The sequence below is a fragment of the Alligator sinensis genome, unplaced genomic scaffold (assembly GCF_000455745.1).
Source record: "Alligator sinensis unplaced genomic scaffold, ASM45574v1 scaffold420_1, whole genome shotgun sequence".
NCBI lineage: Eukaryota > Metazoa > Chordata > Crocodylia > Alligatoridae > Alligator > Alligator sinensis.
In genome coordinates this window covers 869,907-885,290 of record NW_005842298.1, presented here as the reverse complement: position 1 = coordinate 885,290, position 15,384 = coordinate 869,907, and the positions used below count along the sequence as shown (strand labels likewise).

Here is a 15,384-nt window from a genome sequence, read left to right as displayed (position 1 = left end):
CCTGCCGTCTGGCCAACCCCCCCAGCCCCACCCCGGCCCCGAGGCGCCCCCAGCTCCGCACGGGAACTTACCCGGTGCCTCCGTCCGCCCTGGCTGGCCCCGAGGTGCCCCCAGCTCTGTGCAGGAACTTATCTCGTGCCTCCATCCACCATGCAGGCAGGCAGGGTGCGTGCCATGCTGCAGCTCCCCTGGCCATGTGCCGGGGGCAAGGGGCAGAGCCCGTCCTCAACTCGTTCAATCAGGTGCCGCTGGGGCAGCCCTGCTCCGTGCAGTCCTCGGGGCAGCTGCAGCAGGACCCGGCTCACTGATGAGCCGGGCCCTGCGCGGGTAAACAGCTCCCCTCCCCTCGTTGCCGGCTGGGGCCTGTGGGCCGGCCCTGCCTGCCTCGCCGCTGCCCCGGCTCTGCGCTCCACGGCGGCCCCGCACTCTGCTGCCGTGCTCCACCGCCGCGGCTCTGTGCTTCGCCGCGGGCCAGATAAAATGGCTTGGCGGGCCGCATGGTGGCTCGCAGGCCGTATGTTGGACAAGCCTGATCTAACTCCTTCCTTAGCTTGCTTGCAAGAATACTGTAGGAGACTATTTCAAAAGCCTTGCTAAAGTTATTATGCCATAGTTTCATAGTTGGTAGGGTCAGAAGGGACCTAAGCAGATCATCAAGTCCGACACCTTGCCATGGGCAGGAAAGGATGCTGGGGTCAAACAACCCTGGCTAGGTGATTGTCTAGCCTCCTTTTGAAGACCTCCAGGGTAGGGGCGAGCACCATCTCCCTTGGAAGTTGGTTCCAGCTCCTAGCCGCACTGACCGTGAAGTAGTGCCTCCTGATATCTAGCCTGAATCTACTCTGTCAGCTTATGGCCGTTATTCCTTGTTACTCCTGGTAGTGCACGGGGAACAGGGACTCTCCCATTGACTGCTGGTCCCCATTGGCAAGTTTGTGGAGGCTGAACAGGTTCAGGTCCCGTAGCCTCTCCTCATAGGGCCTACCGTGTTGCCCCCTGATCATTTGAGTGACCCTCCTCTGGACCCTCTCAATGCTATCCACATCCCTTCTGAAGTGCGGTGCCCAGAACTGGATGCAGTACTCCAGCTGCGGCCTGACCAATGTCACATAGAGGGGGAGGATCACCTCCTTGGACCTGCCCGTGATGCATCTATGGGTGCATGACAAGGTGCGGTTAACCTTTCTGACCGTGTCCCCACATTGGCGGCCCATGTTCATCTTGGAATCAATAGTGACTTTAAGTTCCTTTTCTGCCTCTGTGCTGGCGAGAAGGGAGTTCCCCAGCGTGTAGGTATGCTACTGGTTATTCCTCCCCCCCATGTTCATCTTGGAATCAATAGTGACTTTAAGTTCCTTTTCTGCCTCTGTGCTGGCGAGAAGGGAGTTCCCCAGCGTGTAGGTATGCTACTGGTTATTCCTCCCCTGTGCAATACCTTGCACTTGTCCATATTGAAACCCATCCTATTCTCATCCGCCCACCTCTGTAACCTGTCCAGATCTAGTTGTAGCGTGTCCCTCTCCTCTAGCGTGCTCACTTCTCCCCACATCTTAATGTCACCTGCAAACTTGAACAAGGTGCTTTTCACCCCCTTGTCCAAGTCGCTGATGAAGATGTTGAACAGTATGGGCCCGAGGACCGAGCCCTAGGGGACCCCACTGCCCACATCCCTCCAGGTTGAAAACAACCCGTCCACCACCACTCCAGCTAATTTGTGACCCATCTGCTTTCTACCTTCTTCTTTCAATTTGCAACCCATCTTCCCACTGCTTTTGCCACGTCCACAGAACAAGTCATCTCATCATAGAAGGCAATCAGACTGGTGAGGCATGATTTGCCCTTGGTGAATCCATGCTGACTGTTCCTGTGATCACTTTCTTCTCCAAGTGCTTAGAAATGGAATCCTTGAGGACCTGCTCCATGGTTTTTCTGTGACTGAGGTGAGGCTGACTGGTCTGTAGTTCCCTAAAACCCTCTTCTTCCCTTTCTTAAAGATGAGCAGTGTATTTGACCTTTTCCAATTGTCTAGGACCTCCCCTGATCACCACACATTTTCAAAGATAATGGTCAGTGGCTCTGTAGGCACATCAGCCAACTCAACACCCTTGGATGCATTGTACCCGGCTCTATGGACTTGTACATGTCCACCTTTTCTATATAATCCCTAACCTGTTTTTTTGCCACTGAGGGCTGCTCACCTTCTCTGGAAACTTTGCTGCCCAGTGCAGTAGTCTGAGAGCTTCTTGTTACCTTTCACATCCCTTGCTAGCTGCAGCTCCAGTTGCGCTTTGTACTTCCTGATTTCATCCCTGCATGCCCAAACAGTATTCTCCCTAGTAATTTCTCCAAGCTTCCACTTCTTGTAAACCTTTTTGTGCTCACCAAAGAGTTCTATGCTAAGCCAAGTTGGTCATCTGCCATGCTATTCTTCCTATGAAGAGGCTATCCTTATTTGATAGGCAGATCTTTGGGAGTTCTTTTCATGTGTTGATGTTTCAAGAAACTGCCTCAGGGATCTTAATGTTTGCCAAAACCTGCAGTGTCTTAAATCTAAACTGACTATCATGGTTCCAAAATTAAGTCTAGGGACTTTTCCAGAAGAGGTTTTTTTTAATTAACTCTTGTGCATCAGAAGTTGCATATTATCTTGTTGCTTTGCTTTCTTTTACTGGAAGAAAGAACTTTGTTATTTTCTCTCTCTTTTTTTTTCCCCCCATGAGCTCTGATGTTGGCTACAAAGGACCAAGTCTCAGAATCATCATAAAATCTAGTTTGTTGGATGGGATGTGAAGTTACCAATAAAATCATAAATGCAAACTTTGAGTTATGAGGGGTACTGGTCACCTTAGTGTGCTCTCCCTCCCTCCTTCCCTCAAACCCATGTCATTTAAACCCATGTAGTATAGTGTATAGTAGCTGTATGTACCCATGTAATATAGTATATAGTGCTGTAGTGATTGTGAGCACTGGTGTCAGTATATCTACCTATCCAAGGCCCTGGAGTCTACTGTCAATAGTCAGCTTCCTTCTGGAGAAGACATCACCTTGAAGGAGGTCACCTTCTTTGTCCTTCTGTCTTGGTAGGTTAGGTGCTGGATGAGAGGATGCCACTGAAGGTCATGCTTCACTGCCTTTTATTCCTTTCTGGCAGACTTGTGTGATCCCCCAGCGTCATTTTGGCTGACCAATCTCAAGATCTCTGTCCCACGTGGGTCTTGAGTAGTGCTTGACAGTTGTTAGTCGCAGGGGTCTTGCTTACCCAGTAGTGCAGTTTCAGGAGTCAGTTTGTGATTTTGATTAATTAACAATGGTGTTGTTAAGGGTTGCAGGAATAGTCAGTAGGGTGAGCACTGAGTCCCAGGAATCAGTTCCCTGGCTTAATTAGCCTAAATGGCTTGTAGAGTTCTATAATGGTAAGTTCCTTTGGCTAGGCTATTGTCATTAAATTACCTACTGATCACCATACATACTTGCATTCAATCAGGGACCAGTCCGATACAGCAGATTTTATCACTTTACAATTACAGTTTAATACAGTTTTTAACAGTGGTCCAGGGTGTAACTTCATTCAACAAGGGAGTACATTCCTTAAGGGTTTACAAATATAAAATACAGAATGCCATGGTAAAGATAAGACAGATGAAATATAAAAATGCACTGTGAGAAATATATAAAAATGCAATGTGTGGTAATGAGGATCAAAGGCTACTGGGGACAGTGAGTGAGTTAGGTTAGCACCAGGATGTATTTGCAGTCTTTGAAGTGGATATTTTAATTCTTTTGTTTTCTTTAGTGACACTAAGCTTAATTAATATGTAGATGTAGTTTGTAGGTTTCTCCTACAGAAAGCCACTTCAGCTTCCTGGCTTGCTCTGAGCCTTGCTATACCCATGCAATGAGTGTGCTAGGTCTCTGCCAATACTTAAAAGGAAAAAGAAATGCACAAAATGGGGAGGAGGAAGGGGGTGTGCAGGCAGGAAGGGGCTTCTGTTATATCACTATCCAGAAAGGAAATTTACAAAGGGGGATTTCTGCTACACTGGAAGCAATTATTTATTTGTATTTATTCGGTTTACTTAAATGAGGTCTTCATACCTTTAAAATATCACTGTGAAACAATAGTGAAAAGCTGCTGAAAGCATTCTGCAAGCAATAAAGCATTGATTTACAAGGTAGTTTTGGGGGTTTGTTTAAGTAGCCTGTGCATTGCCTGTTGAGAATTATTATATGACATTTAGCTTGTTGGTGTATTTCTGTGTCAAGATGTAAGACTATAAATAGAAAAGTATTAAGAAAAATACCCAGTACAAAACTGTATTCCAGCCTTCAAGAATATTTAGCCTATTTTCTTTACAGGATAAAACCACTTAACAAATGGGTAAACTCAGAAGCAGAAATACAGTAGCCTACCTACGTGTTGTAAAGAGAGGACTCTTGTTTTAACCTAATGTTGCTTTTATTTTTCCCCACATGAGGATAGCTACCTAATGAATCCTCAAATTTAGAGACATTTATGTAAATGTCATTTAGATTTTAGTGGAAGAATATTCATAGTATCATAGTAGCTAGGGTTGGAAGGGACCTAAACAGATCATCAGGTCGAAGCCCCTACCTTCGGCAGGAACAGATGCTGGGTTCATATGACCCCAGTCAGGTGTCTATCCAGCCTCCTCTTAAAGACCCCCAAGGTAGGAGTGAGCACCACTTCCCTTGGAAGTTGGTTGCAGGTGCTAGCTGCCCTAACTGTAAAGCAATGCCTCCTGATGTCCAGCCTGAACCTGCTGTCTATCAACTTGTGGCTGTTATTCCTAGTTATCCCGTGTTGTGCTCGGGGGAACAGGGCATCTCCTATTCCCAGCTGATCCCCCCTGGTGAATTTGTAGACAGCCACCAGATTCCCCCTCAGCCTTCTCTTGTGGAAGCTGAATAGGTTCAGGCCCTCTAGTCCAGGGGTGGGCAAAATGCAGCCTGCGGGCCAGATGTAGCCTATCAAGCCATTCTATTCAGCCTGTGGAGCGCCTAAAAAATTTAGAAAATTAATACTTCTCTGCCCCTGGCTGCTTTTCATGTGGCTCTTGATAACTTGCCAAAACTGAGTAAGTGGCTCTCCACCTGAAATAATTGCCCGCCCCTGCTCTAATCTCTCCTTGTATGGCCTGCCTTGCTGCCCCCTGATCATGTGAGTGGCCCTCCTCTGGACCCTCTCAATGTTAGCCGCATCTCTCTTGAAGTGCAGCGCCCAAAACTGGACGCAGTACTCCAACTGCAGCCTGACCACTGCTGCATAGAGGGGGAGGATCACCTCCCTGGACCTCCTTGTGATGCATCTGTGGATGCATGACAAGGTGCGGTTAGCCTTACTGACAGCTTCCTTGCATTGGCGGTTCACGTTCAACCTTGAGTCAACAATGACTCCAAGATCCTTTTCTGCCTCTGTGTTGATGAGAAGGGTGTTCCCCAGCCTATAAGTATGCTGCTGGTTCCTTCTCCCTAGATGCAGTACCCTGCACTTGTCCACATTGAATTCTATCCTATTCTTATCTGCTCATCTCTGTAACCTGTCCAGATCTAGCTGGATTCTGTCCCTCCCTTCTGGCATGCCCAACTCACCCCATATCTTGGTGTCATCAGTGAACTTGGACAACGTGCTTTCCATCCCCTCATCCAAGTCATTGATAAAGATGTTGAACAGTATGGACTCGAGGACTGAGCCCTGGGGAACTCCACTGCCCACATCCCTCCAGGTTGAAAATGACTCGTCCACCCCCACTCTGTGTGCAACTGTCCAGCCAATTAGCCACCCATCTGACTGTGTAGGCATCAATGCTGCAGTCACCTAGTTTTTTTATGAGAATGGGGTGAGAGACAGTGTCGAAGGCCTTCTTAAAGTCCAGGAAGACAACATCCACCCCCATGCCTTCATCCAAGGACTTTGACATGATCATAAAAGGAAATAGGTTAGTCTGACAGAATCTTCCCTTAATGAACCCATGTTGGTTCCCCCTGAGCATGATCTCCCCTGCTGGTCCCTCGCAGATGTGCTCCTTGATTATTTTCTCAAAGGTCTTCCCCAGGACTGAGGTAAGACTGGGCCTATAGCTACCTGGGTCCTCCTTTCTCCCTTTCCTGTAAATGGGGACCACGTTGGCTTTTTTCCAGTTATCTGGCACCTGACCAGAGCTCCATGAGTGCTCGTATAGCTGTGCCAGGGGCCCTGCAATGACCCCCACCAATTCCCTCAGCACCCTTGGATGAACAGCATCCAGGCCTGCTGATTTGAACACATCCAGCCCCTCCAGAAGTTCCCTAACTACGTCATCCCTAACCTTGGGCCTGACTGTGCCTCCCCTGAGTCCTTCTGTGCTCCTGGTGGGGGAGATGTCCTGGTCCCTGCTCAGAAAAATGGAGGCAAATAATTTGTTAAAGAGGTTCGCTTTTAATTTGCAGCAATCACCAGATTTCCAAGTGTGTCCTGCAGGGGCCCTACGTTACCCGGTGCCACCTTCTTGCTCCCTATGCATTTGAAAAAGGACTTTTTGTTATCCTTAATCCTGGTCACCAGCCCCAGTTCTATCTCAGCCTTGGCCTTCCTAACAGCCGCCCTATAGCCTTTAGCAATCCTCTTTGGTAATAGTCCCTTGCTTCCATCGGATGTACGCCTCCTTTTTAGCCCTCAGGCATTCCTGAATGACCTTGCTGAGCCATGGGGGCTTTTTAGCACTCTTACGCCCCTTGGTATGCATTGGGACTGACTCCCTTTGGGCTCAGAGGATCATCTACTTGAGGAACGACCACCTGTCTTGGACTCCCATCTCCCCGAAACTTCAGGATCCCAGTGCCTCCCGTACTAGTCTTAACTCATTGAAGTCGGCCCTCCTGAAGTCAAGGACTTCTGCCTTACTGCTAGCCCTTGACATCCTGCGCTGGATAGTGAATTCCAGCAGGCAATGATCGCTATCGCCCAGGCGGCCGAGAACCTGCAATTCCCTCATCAGGTCATCGCCTCTACCAAGGACCAGGTCCAGCAGGGCATTTCCCCTGGTGGGACTGTGCACCTCCTGAGTTAGGTGGAGGTCCTGTGTCTCGACTCGGAATCTATGTGACTGGTCATACCTAGCTGACTGCTCTTCCCAGCAGATGTCTGGGTAGTTCAGGTCACCCATAACTACCACATCTCTTGACTTGACAGCCTCCACGAGCTGTCCTAAAAATTCCCGGTCCAGCTCTTCCCCCTGGTTGGGTGGTCTGTAATAGACACCCACTGTTAAGTCCCTTTCCCATGACCCCCTTGTATTCTTACCCAGAGCACCTCAGTCAGCCCCTCTTCTGACCCAACCCTGCTCATTGAGGACGTGTATTGCTCCTTGACATAGAGCGCTACACCTCCTCCTTTTCTCCCTACTCTGTCCCATCTGTACAGCCTGTGGCCCTTAATATCTACTGCCCAATCGTGGGTAGAATCCCACCAGGTTTCTGTGAGCCCTACTATGTCTGGATTTATGATAGCTATCAGAAGGGCGAGCTCCTCCTGCTTATTCCCCATACTTCTAGTGTTAGTGTAGAGGCATTTAAGAGATCCTGTGGGTGTTTGTGTGGCCCCCTTGTTCCTAAGTCTGTCGTGGCCCCTGTCACTTATCTGGGTACTTCATGTGCTCGACACCTGGCTTGATAGCGAAGTGTCCTCCTATGCCTCTGTGGCCCCGTCCCCCAACGAAACTAGTTTAAAGCCTGCCGTATGAAGTCAGGCAACCAGGAAGAAAAGACATGTTTACTTTTTAAAGATGAAGCCCATCCCACCCAAGCATGCCCCCTGCAAGAAAATGCGGGTCATTGTCAAAGAACCTGAAGCCCAGCTCTGAAGCCACTGGTTGACCTCACTGATGCAGGCCTCGTGGCACTGTCCGCATCTACTCACCAGAATAGAGGAGAATACCACCTGTGCCCCTGTCTCCTTGAGCTTGGCCCCCAGAGCTTTGTAGTCCTTCATGATGCAGTCTGGACTGCTCTTGGTCACATCATTCGTTCCCACCTGTATCAGGACCATGGGGTACTGGTTAGAGGGTCGGATGAGGTCTGGGATCATCTCTGTGACATCCTGAATCTGGGCCCCAGGCAGGCAGCAGACCTCACGTGTTATGAGATTTGGGGCGACAGATGGGTCCCTCTGTTCCCCTCAGAATGGAATCTCCAATGATGAGGACTTTGCATCTCCTCTTCTTGGCGTTCCGTCCTTGCTCAGTCCATGCGTTGCCTGGAGTGGCTCCGTCTCCTGTGGAGGCATCTGTGTCAGCCCCATTCCCCAAGGCTTGCCAGGGCCTCATATCTGCTCCCCAGTTTTCCTGGGGAGCTGACACTGCGCTAGCCTGGGCAGGCCTTGTTCTGCTATGCCTCTGCAGTGCATCCTACTTGGGGGGCTTCTCCGGTTGATTTCTGACCCTGCAGAGAATGGAAATAACCATCAATTTCATCCTCTGCAGCCCTGATCCCCCGCAGCCTGCTCACCTCAGCCTAGAGCTCCCTCACCTGCTCTTCCAGGGCCCGTAGGCGGTTACAAGAGGGACAAGCGAGGGAGCCCCCAGACCTCTCCCACCCCTGACCACAGGGCCCCTGCCAGGCAGCCTCCACAGTCAGGGTGGCTGGGTGCCACTGACCCCACCATGGGCTCTGTCTGGGAGGAGGCATCAGAGGAGCCCAGGGCAGGTGTCACCACCGGGGCAGGGTCCCTGGCAGTGCTCTCTGCATCCTTACCATGTCCGTGGAGCTCCAAGTCTTCCTCTCTCCCCTGCTGGAGACTCCCTCCTGACTTACTCCTTACACCTGTCTGCTGTGAACGCCGGCACGCCTCTGTTTGCACGCGGCTCCCTGCCGGCTCAGTTAAGAGGGATCCGGGGGGTTTCCCCTCCGGATCCTCTACAGCTGTGCTGGCTTCTCTGCCCCACTTACCTTCAGAGGATCCACTGCCTCTGCCGCCACTGCTGCTGGTGAGTACAGGGGGCACACTTGTGCTGGAGGCACACGTGCGCCCACTCTAGACTCAAGCCCCAAGATGAAAAATCTTGGTTTTGTTAGCAGCAGCCTAAGAAATGTAAAGCACAGCTAGGTTGCTGATCTTAGCCACTGTGTTTTATGAGCTAAAGCAATGAAGCTGTTATATACAGTATGTAAAATAAGTTATAAGCTTTGTATATGCTTAATTTTAAGGCTGGTGCATGTTTAGAGGCAGCAATGTCACTTCAAGCAGGTATTGCTGCTTTGTCTAGCTGGAGAAATTAAACTGTAGTTCTGGGTTTGGTCTAGGCTTCAGTTTTGTGATGAATGTCTTTTTGCTTCAGAAACTAGGGCCATAACTCCCCCCCCTGCGCGGCCCAAATAAATAAATTAATTAAAAAATCAGTGAAATTGCTCATTTAAATTCTTAAATGGAGCTGCTAGCTTCTGGTACCAACTTAAGTTATTGAAATACAGAATTAATTCATTTGGTTGATCATCTTTGAACAGAAGTACAAACCTGACAGGTATACCCAGTTGGTCAGTGGATTAAATGTGTCATTGGCCTATAATGGTATAAATAAAGCTGTTGCATGAAGCTGACAATCCTGACCCTGGTGATGTTGTTTTCTATTTCAAAATGGGCCAGTGAATGGCCCATAGTTCAAAATGGGCCATAGTTGTGTTATCCTGTTTTTAGTAGATTGGAAATTGCATTTCATCTTCTGCAAGTGCATTTGTATGCTACAGAATGAGATCTGTTCTTAAGGGAGTCCCAAGGTAAACTCCTCAGGGCAGGACTAATGCACTGTTGTTCACTCATGGTACTTACAACAGTTCTTTTTTCTTTCAGGTGGCAGAGACAAGCGTGGAGGCCCCATTCTAACCTTTCCAGCTCGCAGTAACCATGATAGAATACGGCAAGAGGACCTTAGGAGACTAATTTCATACCTAGCTTGTATACCTAGGTAAGGGCTGATGTCAGGTTGAGCTTTCACATGAAGAACTGAAAGTTCTACCTGGTGTACAGTTAGAGGCTAAGGCAGAAAGCAATAATAAAAGCAAGATTTGCTGCTTATAATGTCCTCATGCTACTCTGAACAAGACCTACATAAGCTATTTTTCAACTTGTGGAGGGATTTGGTATATGAACTACTGTGCATCAGCTGGACACAAGTTAAGCTCAGAAAATGGTTTTACTCTCTCTAGTGTCAATATTTGTGTATTTGAGCTTTGCTTTGGACTTGGGCTACATGTCAGCCCAGATGTTTATGAATCCATTTACATTTGAGCTGGGGAATCAGACAGTCAGAAGTCATAGCACCTGCTTGAGGCCTTTCTTCACCTTCCTAAAGAAAGCGCGAGACTTACCTGAGTCTCCAGCCCACTGGACCAGTATGGTTAAGGAACATTGGTTTTTGCAGTTAGTATGCCACAAGGGAGTGACATGGCTGGTGTAATGTCTTGGGTTCCTTGGACTCCTCAGCCTGAGTGACCTATTTATTGCTTGGTTGACTGGGGACAGCTTTTGGCACAGTTCCAGAGTAGGGCTTGAACTCACGCCTCTGGAGTTGTACTGTTCTGCCACTGTACCCTGAAGGTTATGTCTTTTACTCAGTGGTCTGTCTATGCTCAGGTGGCCCAGTGACTACTTTCATTAAGAAAATTTGAAAGAATGTTCCTTGAAGTATTATGGTACTTACACCTGAGCAAGGATGGCTCTGTGCCTCTTATTATTGATCTAGCTGTTGTTTTGCCTCTACTGTAAGTTGAAGCAGCTGTAAGGCTGGTTTATAGGGGTGTGTGAAGCTTCGGTTGCCAATTCGAATCAGAGAAGATTCAGCCTGATTCGGTGGCCCAATCATCAAATCCAAATCGAATCAGGAGACCCATTAAAAGCTCTGAATTGATTTGGAAAAGATTCGGTGATTCAGAAAAGGCGGTCTTGTGAGGAAACAGAAACTGAGAAGAGGGAGAGGGGGAGGAAAAGGGGAAAGACTGCTCTCATATTGACATATATAGCTGGCCAGTGACTGTGATCTTTCCCTCAGTACCCTTCCAATCACAGTGCTCTGGGGGAGGGATGTAGAAACGGCATATAAGGATCTGTGTGAATTCTTTCTCTCCCTTTTGTGAGCTGTCTGGAAGCAACAGCATGTGAAAGGTACTGGCACCTTTCCAATATATTACAGATAGAAGATATATTACAAACACACACATACACATTTTCCAGCACAGCAAACATTATGAAGCGTGCTGGGAAGGCAGGTGCCAGGTCTTCTGGCAGAGGAGGGAAAGGGGCTAGAGAGGGTAGGAGGAGAGCTACATTCTACCTCCCTCCCCTCAAACATAGATGCACCCACTTTCCTGGCAGCAATGAGTCTTTTGCTGCCAGTGGCAGCAAGGAGGTGGGTGCAGCATCTGTCCCTGCATCTGCACCATCTCCACTAACACCAGAAATAGCCACCAGCATGATAGTCTCCTCCATCCCAGTTTCAGTTCCCAGCCTGAGGCTCCCAGTGCCAGAGGAGGAGCTGGATCTGGAACCAGGGGAGCTCATTGTCATAGCCAAGGAAATTTTGGGGAAGGAGGGGGAATTTGAGTTTGTGCTCCACATCCTTCAAAGTTCCCCTACAAGTAGGTCTCTTCTGGAAGGCATGTCAGAGGAGGTTGTGGGGGCAGGTGGCTCAGCTTCCCCTGATATTGTGCCTCATCCTGCTGAGGAGGGGGATAAGACAGGATCCCCACCCTCAATCCAGAAGTGAGGGGGGATAGTGTATTATGGGATCATTTTAAGTTAGCAGACAATCCCAGGTATGCTATCTGCCAGTACTGCCAAAGGCAGATCAGCCAGGGCAAGGATGTGAAACACGTCGCCACCGCGGCGATGCTGCTGTATCTCAGGAGGCAGCACTCCCTTGCCTTTGTTCCTCCTCAGCCTGGCACCAGGGGGAGAATACCCAAAAAGAAGTGTCGCGCCCCCCCCCCCCCCCCCTTTTGCTCCAAAGCCTCCATCCCCAGAAAGCAGAGGCAGGCTACCCTGGAGCGGTGGGGAAAAGCCACAGACAAAGGTGGGGGGGTGCGTTACAAGGGCAAGTGAAGACACCCAGAACATTAGGGAGATGCTCTTTAGGGCTGTGCGAAATTTTGCCGGCTGTTTCATTTCGACACTTTTGATGCATTTTGAGGTTGAAACAGCAAAATTGAAGTGAAACAAAGGGTGTCAAAATAGCCTCGAAACAAAACGAGGCTAGTCTAAATGTTTAGCGCTGGAGATGGGAAGTCAGTCCAGCTGGGCTGACTTCCCATCCCCGGTGCAAGATCTGGCAGGGAACGGGGAGTCAGCTTAGCTGGGCTGCCTCCCCATACTCCGCATACCCCGTGCTAAATCACGCCAGGGATGGGGAGGCTGGCTCCAGCGCGATCTAGCGTGGGGAGTCAGCCCATCTGGGCTGAGTTTCCCCAGCCTGATTGTGGGGTTGGGGTTGGGAACTCAACCCAGCTGAGCTGAGTTCCTTTCCCCAGCCCAGTGGTTGGGTGAAACATCGAAACAGCTTCAAAACAGCCTCACTGTTTTGACTCTAAATGAAATTTGGTACAAAACACTGTTCCGTCCAGACCTTGAAACTGGAGTCAGAATGGAACAGTGCCCTTTCGCACAGCCCTAATATTTGCTCTGCCCTTCTCCTTTGTTGAGCATCCAGGGTTCAAATGGCTCATGGTGCTCGTGGCCCCATCGTACCAAGTGCCCACACACATCACCTTTAGCAGGACCGTGGTGCCCTCCCTGTATGAGGCATGCAGGGAGTACTGGAGGGAAGATCTGCGCAAGGCAGGTCCACAGGTAGCCTTGCGCTTCATCTTGGACATCTGGAGCAGCTGGGGTGGAGATCACACCTGCTGCTCCTTCTCAGGGCACTGGTGTGATCAGTCAGGCCGTTGGCCTCTCCTTCAAGCGGAGGTGATAGATGAGTTCCACATGACAAGGAAAATCATGGTTGTCATGAACCGAACGGTGCAGGGGTGGCTTGGGCAGGGCGAGCTCACCCGTGGGTTTATGGTCACCAATAGTGGGGTCAAGGTAGTCCATGATGCCAACTTTGTTGGCATCTGCTGTGTGACACACAAGTTCCACCTCATAGTCAGGGATGCCTTGGAGGGAGATACCCAGCTTACTTCAAAATGCAAGAAGGTGGCAGGCTGCTTCCACTGCAGCATCAAGCGGGGCAAGATGCTGTGGGACAAACAGGCAGAGCTGAGCATTCCGCAGCACAAAATCATGCAGGATGTGGAGACTCGATGGAACTCCACATACCTGATGCTCGAAAGGCTGGTGGAGCAACAGAAGGCCATCCATGAGATGGTCTTGCTTGGGGAGATTGGGATCAGCGGCCCCCTTAACAAAATGGAGTGGGATACCATCTCCCAGATCTTGGTGGTCCTCAAGCCTTCCTCGAGGGCATCAAGAACCTCAGCACTGGCAATGCCCTCCTTAGCCAGGTGATCCCATAGTGAAGGAGCTTGAGAATCAAATGGAGAAGTTCTAGGGTATCGATGTTCCTGGCTGGGGCAAGTCGCTTTCACCAGAGGTGCAGGCACTGGTAAAGCGGCTGAAGAAAAGCATCAAAAAATGGCTGGATCCATTGTGGTCCAGTACAGTTCACGTGCTGGCAGGCATGTGCAACCTAAGGGTGAAGGGAAGCATCTGCAGCAGCAAAACCCTTGATCACTGGACTGAGGTGCTGGTGAACAGGTTCAGGGAGGCAGAAAGGCAGAGGCAGGGGGACGTGGAAGAGAGGGATCCACTGTCTCATGCCAGCACTCCCAGCAATAGCCAGTCTCCTCCACAATAGCCGCTGCCATGTGATCCAATGGTCAGGTACAGAGGCACCAGACCCCAGCCTCGGGCAGGTAGCGTAAAGGCTTTGGTGACTACCTACCTCACTTAGGACATGGAACTGCTGGATTGCAACCCCTTGGCCTGTTGGGCAACCCGCAGCCAGATGTGGCAGGATCTGGCCACAGTTGCCCGGGAACACCTGTCCTGTCCACCAACCAGTGTGCTGAGTGAGAGAGTGTTCAGCATTGCTGGGGATGTTGTGACACCCCACCGCACTTCCTTGGATTCTGGTTTGGTGGAGCAGCTAGTATTTCTCAAGGTGAACCTCTCACTGCTGGGATTCCCCAAGCTCCACCTGCAGATGGAGTACCACCGTCTTCACTCTTAACTCTTTACCTATTGGCTTTTTTAATTTGCTTTGATAACCATTTAAATGCCCTGCTCTCAGAGCTGGAGGCGGCATTTTTTTTTACCAGCCAGCAGTGGAAGAACATCTCGGTGGTGAGCTCCCATGCCAGGATGAACTTGAAGGTATGGGCTGGGGCTACAGGGAAGGAGGCAGCCCCAAGTCCTGGGCATGACCTAAAACTGCACCCTGTCAAGGTAGGGAGGCCTGCTGGGATTGCCGGTGGGGTGGCAGCCCCAGGAAATGCCAGGACCAAGGACTTCCCTGTTGAAAGGCAGGTAGGGGGTGCCTGAAAACTTCTAGCCATCACACGCACACCCAATCCTGGCTGGGGAAAGCCCAGAATTGTAAGATCTTTGAGAGGCCTGAGGCTTACTGGTTGTAGTGGAGTTGTGAGGGTCCAGGTGAGCTTAGCTGCCTGCAGGGCGGCAGTGTAGGGGAGGAACAGAGCTGAAGAATGGATGTCCCCCCTAGACATCAGGGGCCTAAACGGGCAGCCTCCTGCCTGTGTAACATCTGAAACAGTTTTCCATCAAGGTGTGGCAGGTGAAAGAGAGGAGAGCAGTTGGCCCAGAAACAGGTGGGCAGGCTGAGATCTGACCAGCACCGGGAAGGCCCCCTGTTGCAAGCTACCATCCCTGATGCGTTCATCCTGCTCTGCCTTAACTGACAAAAGGCAGACAAGGTTCTTTGGGTCAATTTGATATCTTTTATTAGACCAACTGAATAGTTGGAGAAATATATCTTGGCAAGCTTTCAGGTTTAAAAATCCTTAGAGGCTGAGGAAGCCTTTGCAGTTGGTCTGTGCTCTTCCTGGATGGAATTAATAGTGAAGTGTGCGGGCCGGGAGCAACCCGAGCCCTTTTCCGTGCTGCACGCGGGCTGTGGCCAGCAGCCCGGGCACGCCGGGTCGGAGAGGGAAGGCCGTCGAGCTGGAATTAGGCACAAACGCTTAGCGGTAGTTTAAAAGATTGTTTACTTACACCGAGATGGCAGTGGTGTAGGCTGGAAAACTTGCTTGAGTTGCGGTTACAGACAGACAACAAAACAAAACTCGAACCTGCAGGGCACGAGGGTACGTCGCAAGGGGTTTTCGGCGACGGGAAGATGTAAAACACGAGGGTACGTCGCAAAGGGTTTTCGGCGACGG

At 50.1% G+C, this 15,384-nt stretch overlaps 1 protein-coding gene across 19 annotated transcripts in view; it reads left to right on the top strand.

Annotated features, from left to right (window-relative positions):
- The window catches only part of TRIO (trio Rho guanine nucleotide exchange factor), a 466,181-nt gene that overhangs the window by 168,467 nt on the left and 282,330 nt on the right, over positions 1–15,384 (top strand). For all 19 annotated transcript variants that reach the window (XR_003095137.1, XR_003095138.1, XR_003095139.1 and 16 more), the window contains one exon: positions 9,842–9,956. Coding sequence is in view for 14 of the 19 variants with exons in the window: in XM_025209612.1 (XP_025065397.1) it covers positions 9,842–9,956 (115 nt within the window). In the remaining 5 variants the exon portion in view is untranslated. The remainder of the gene's footprint in view (positions 1–9,841; positions 9,957–15,384) is intronic.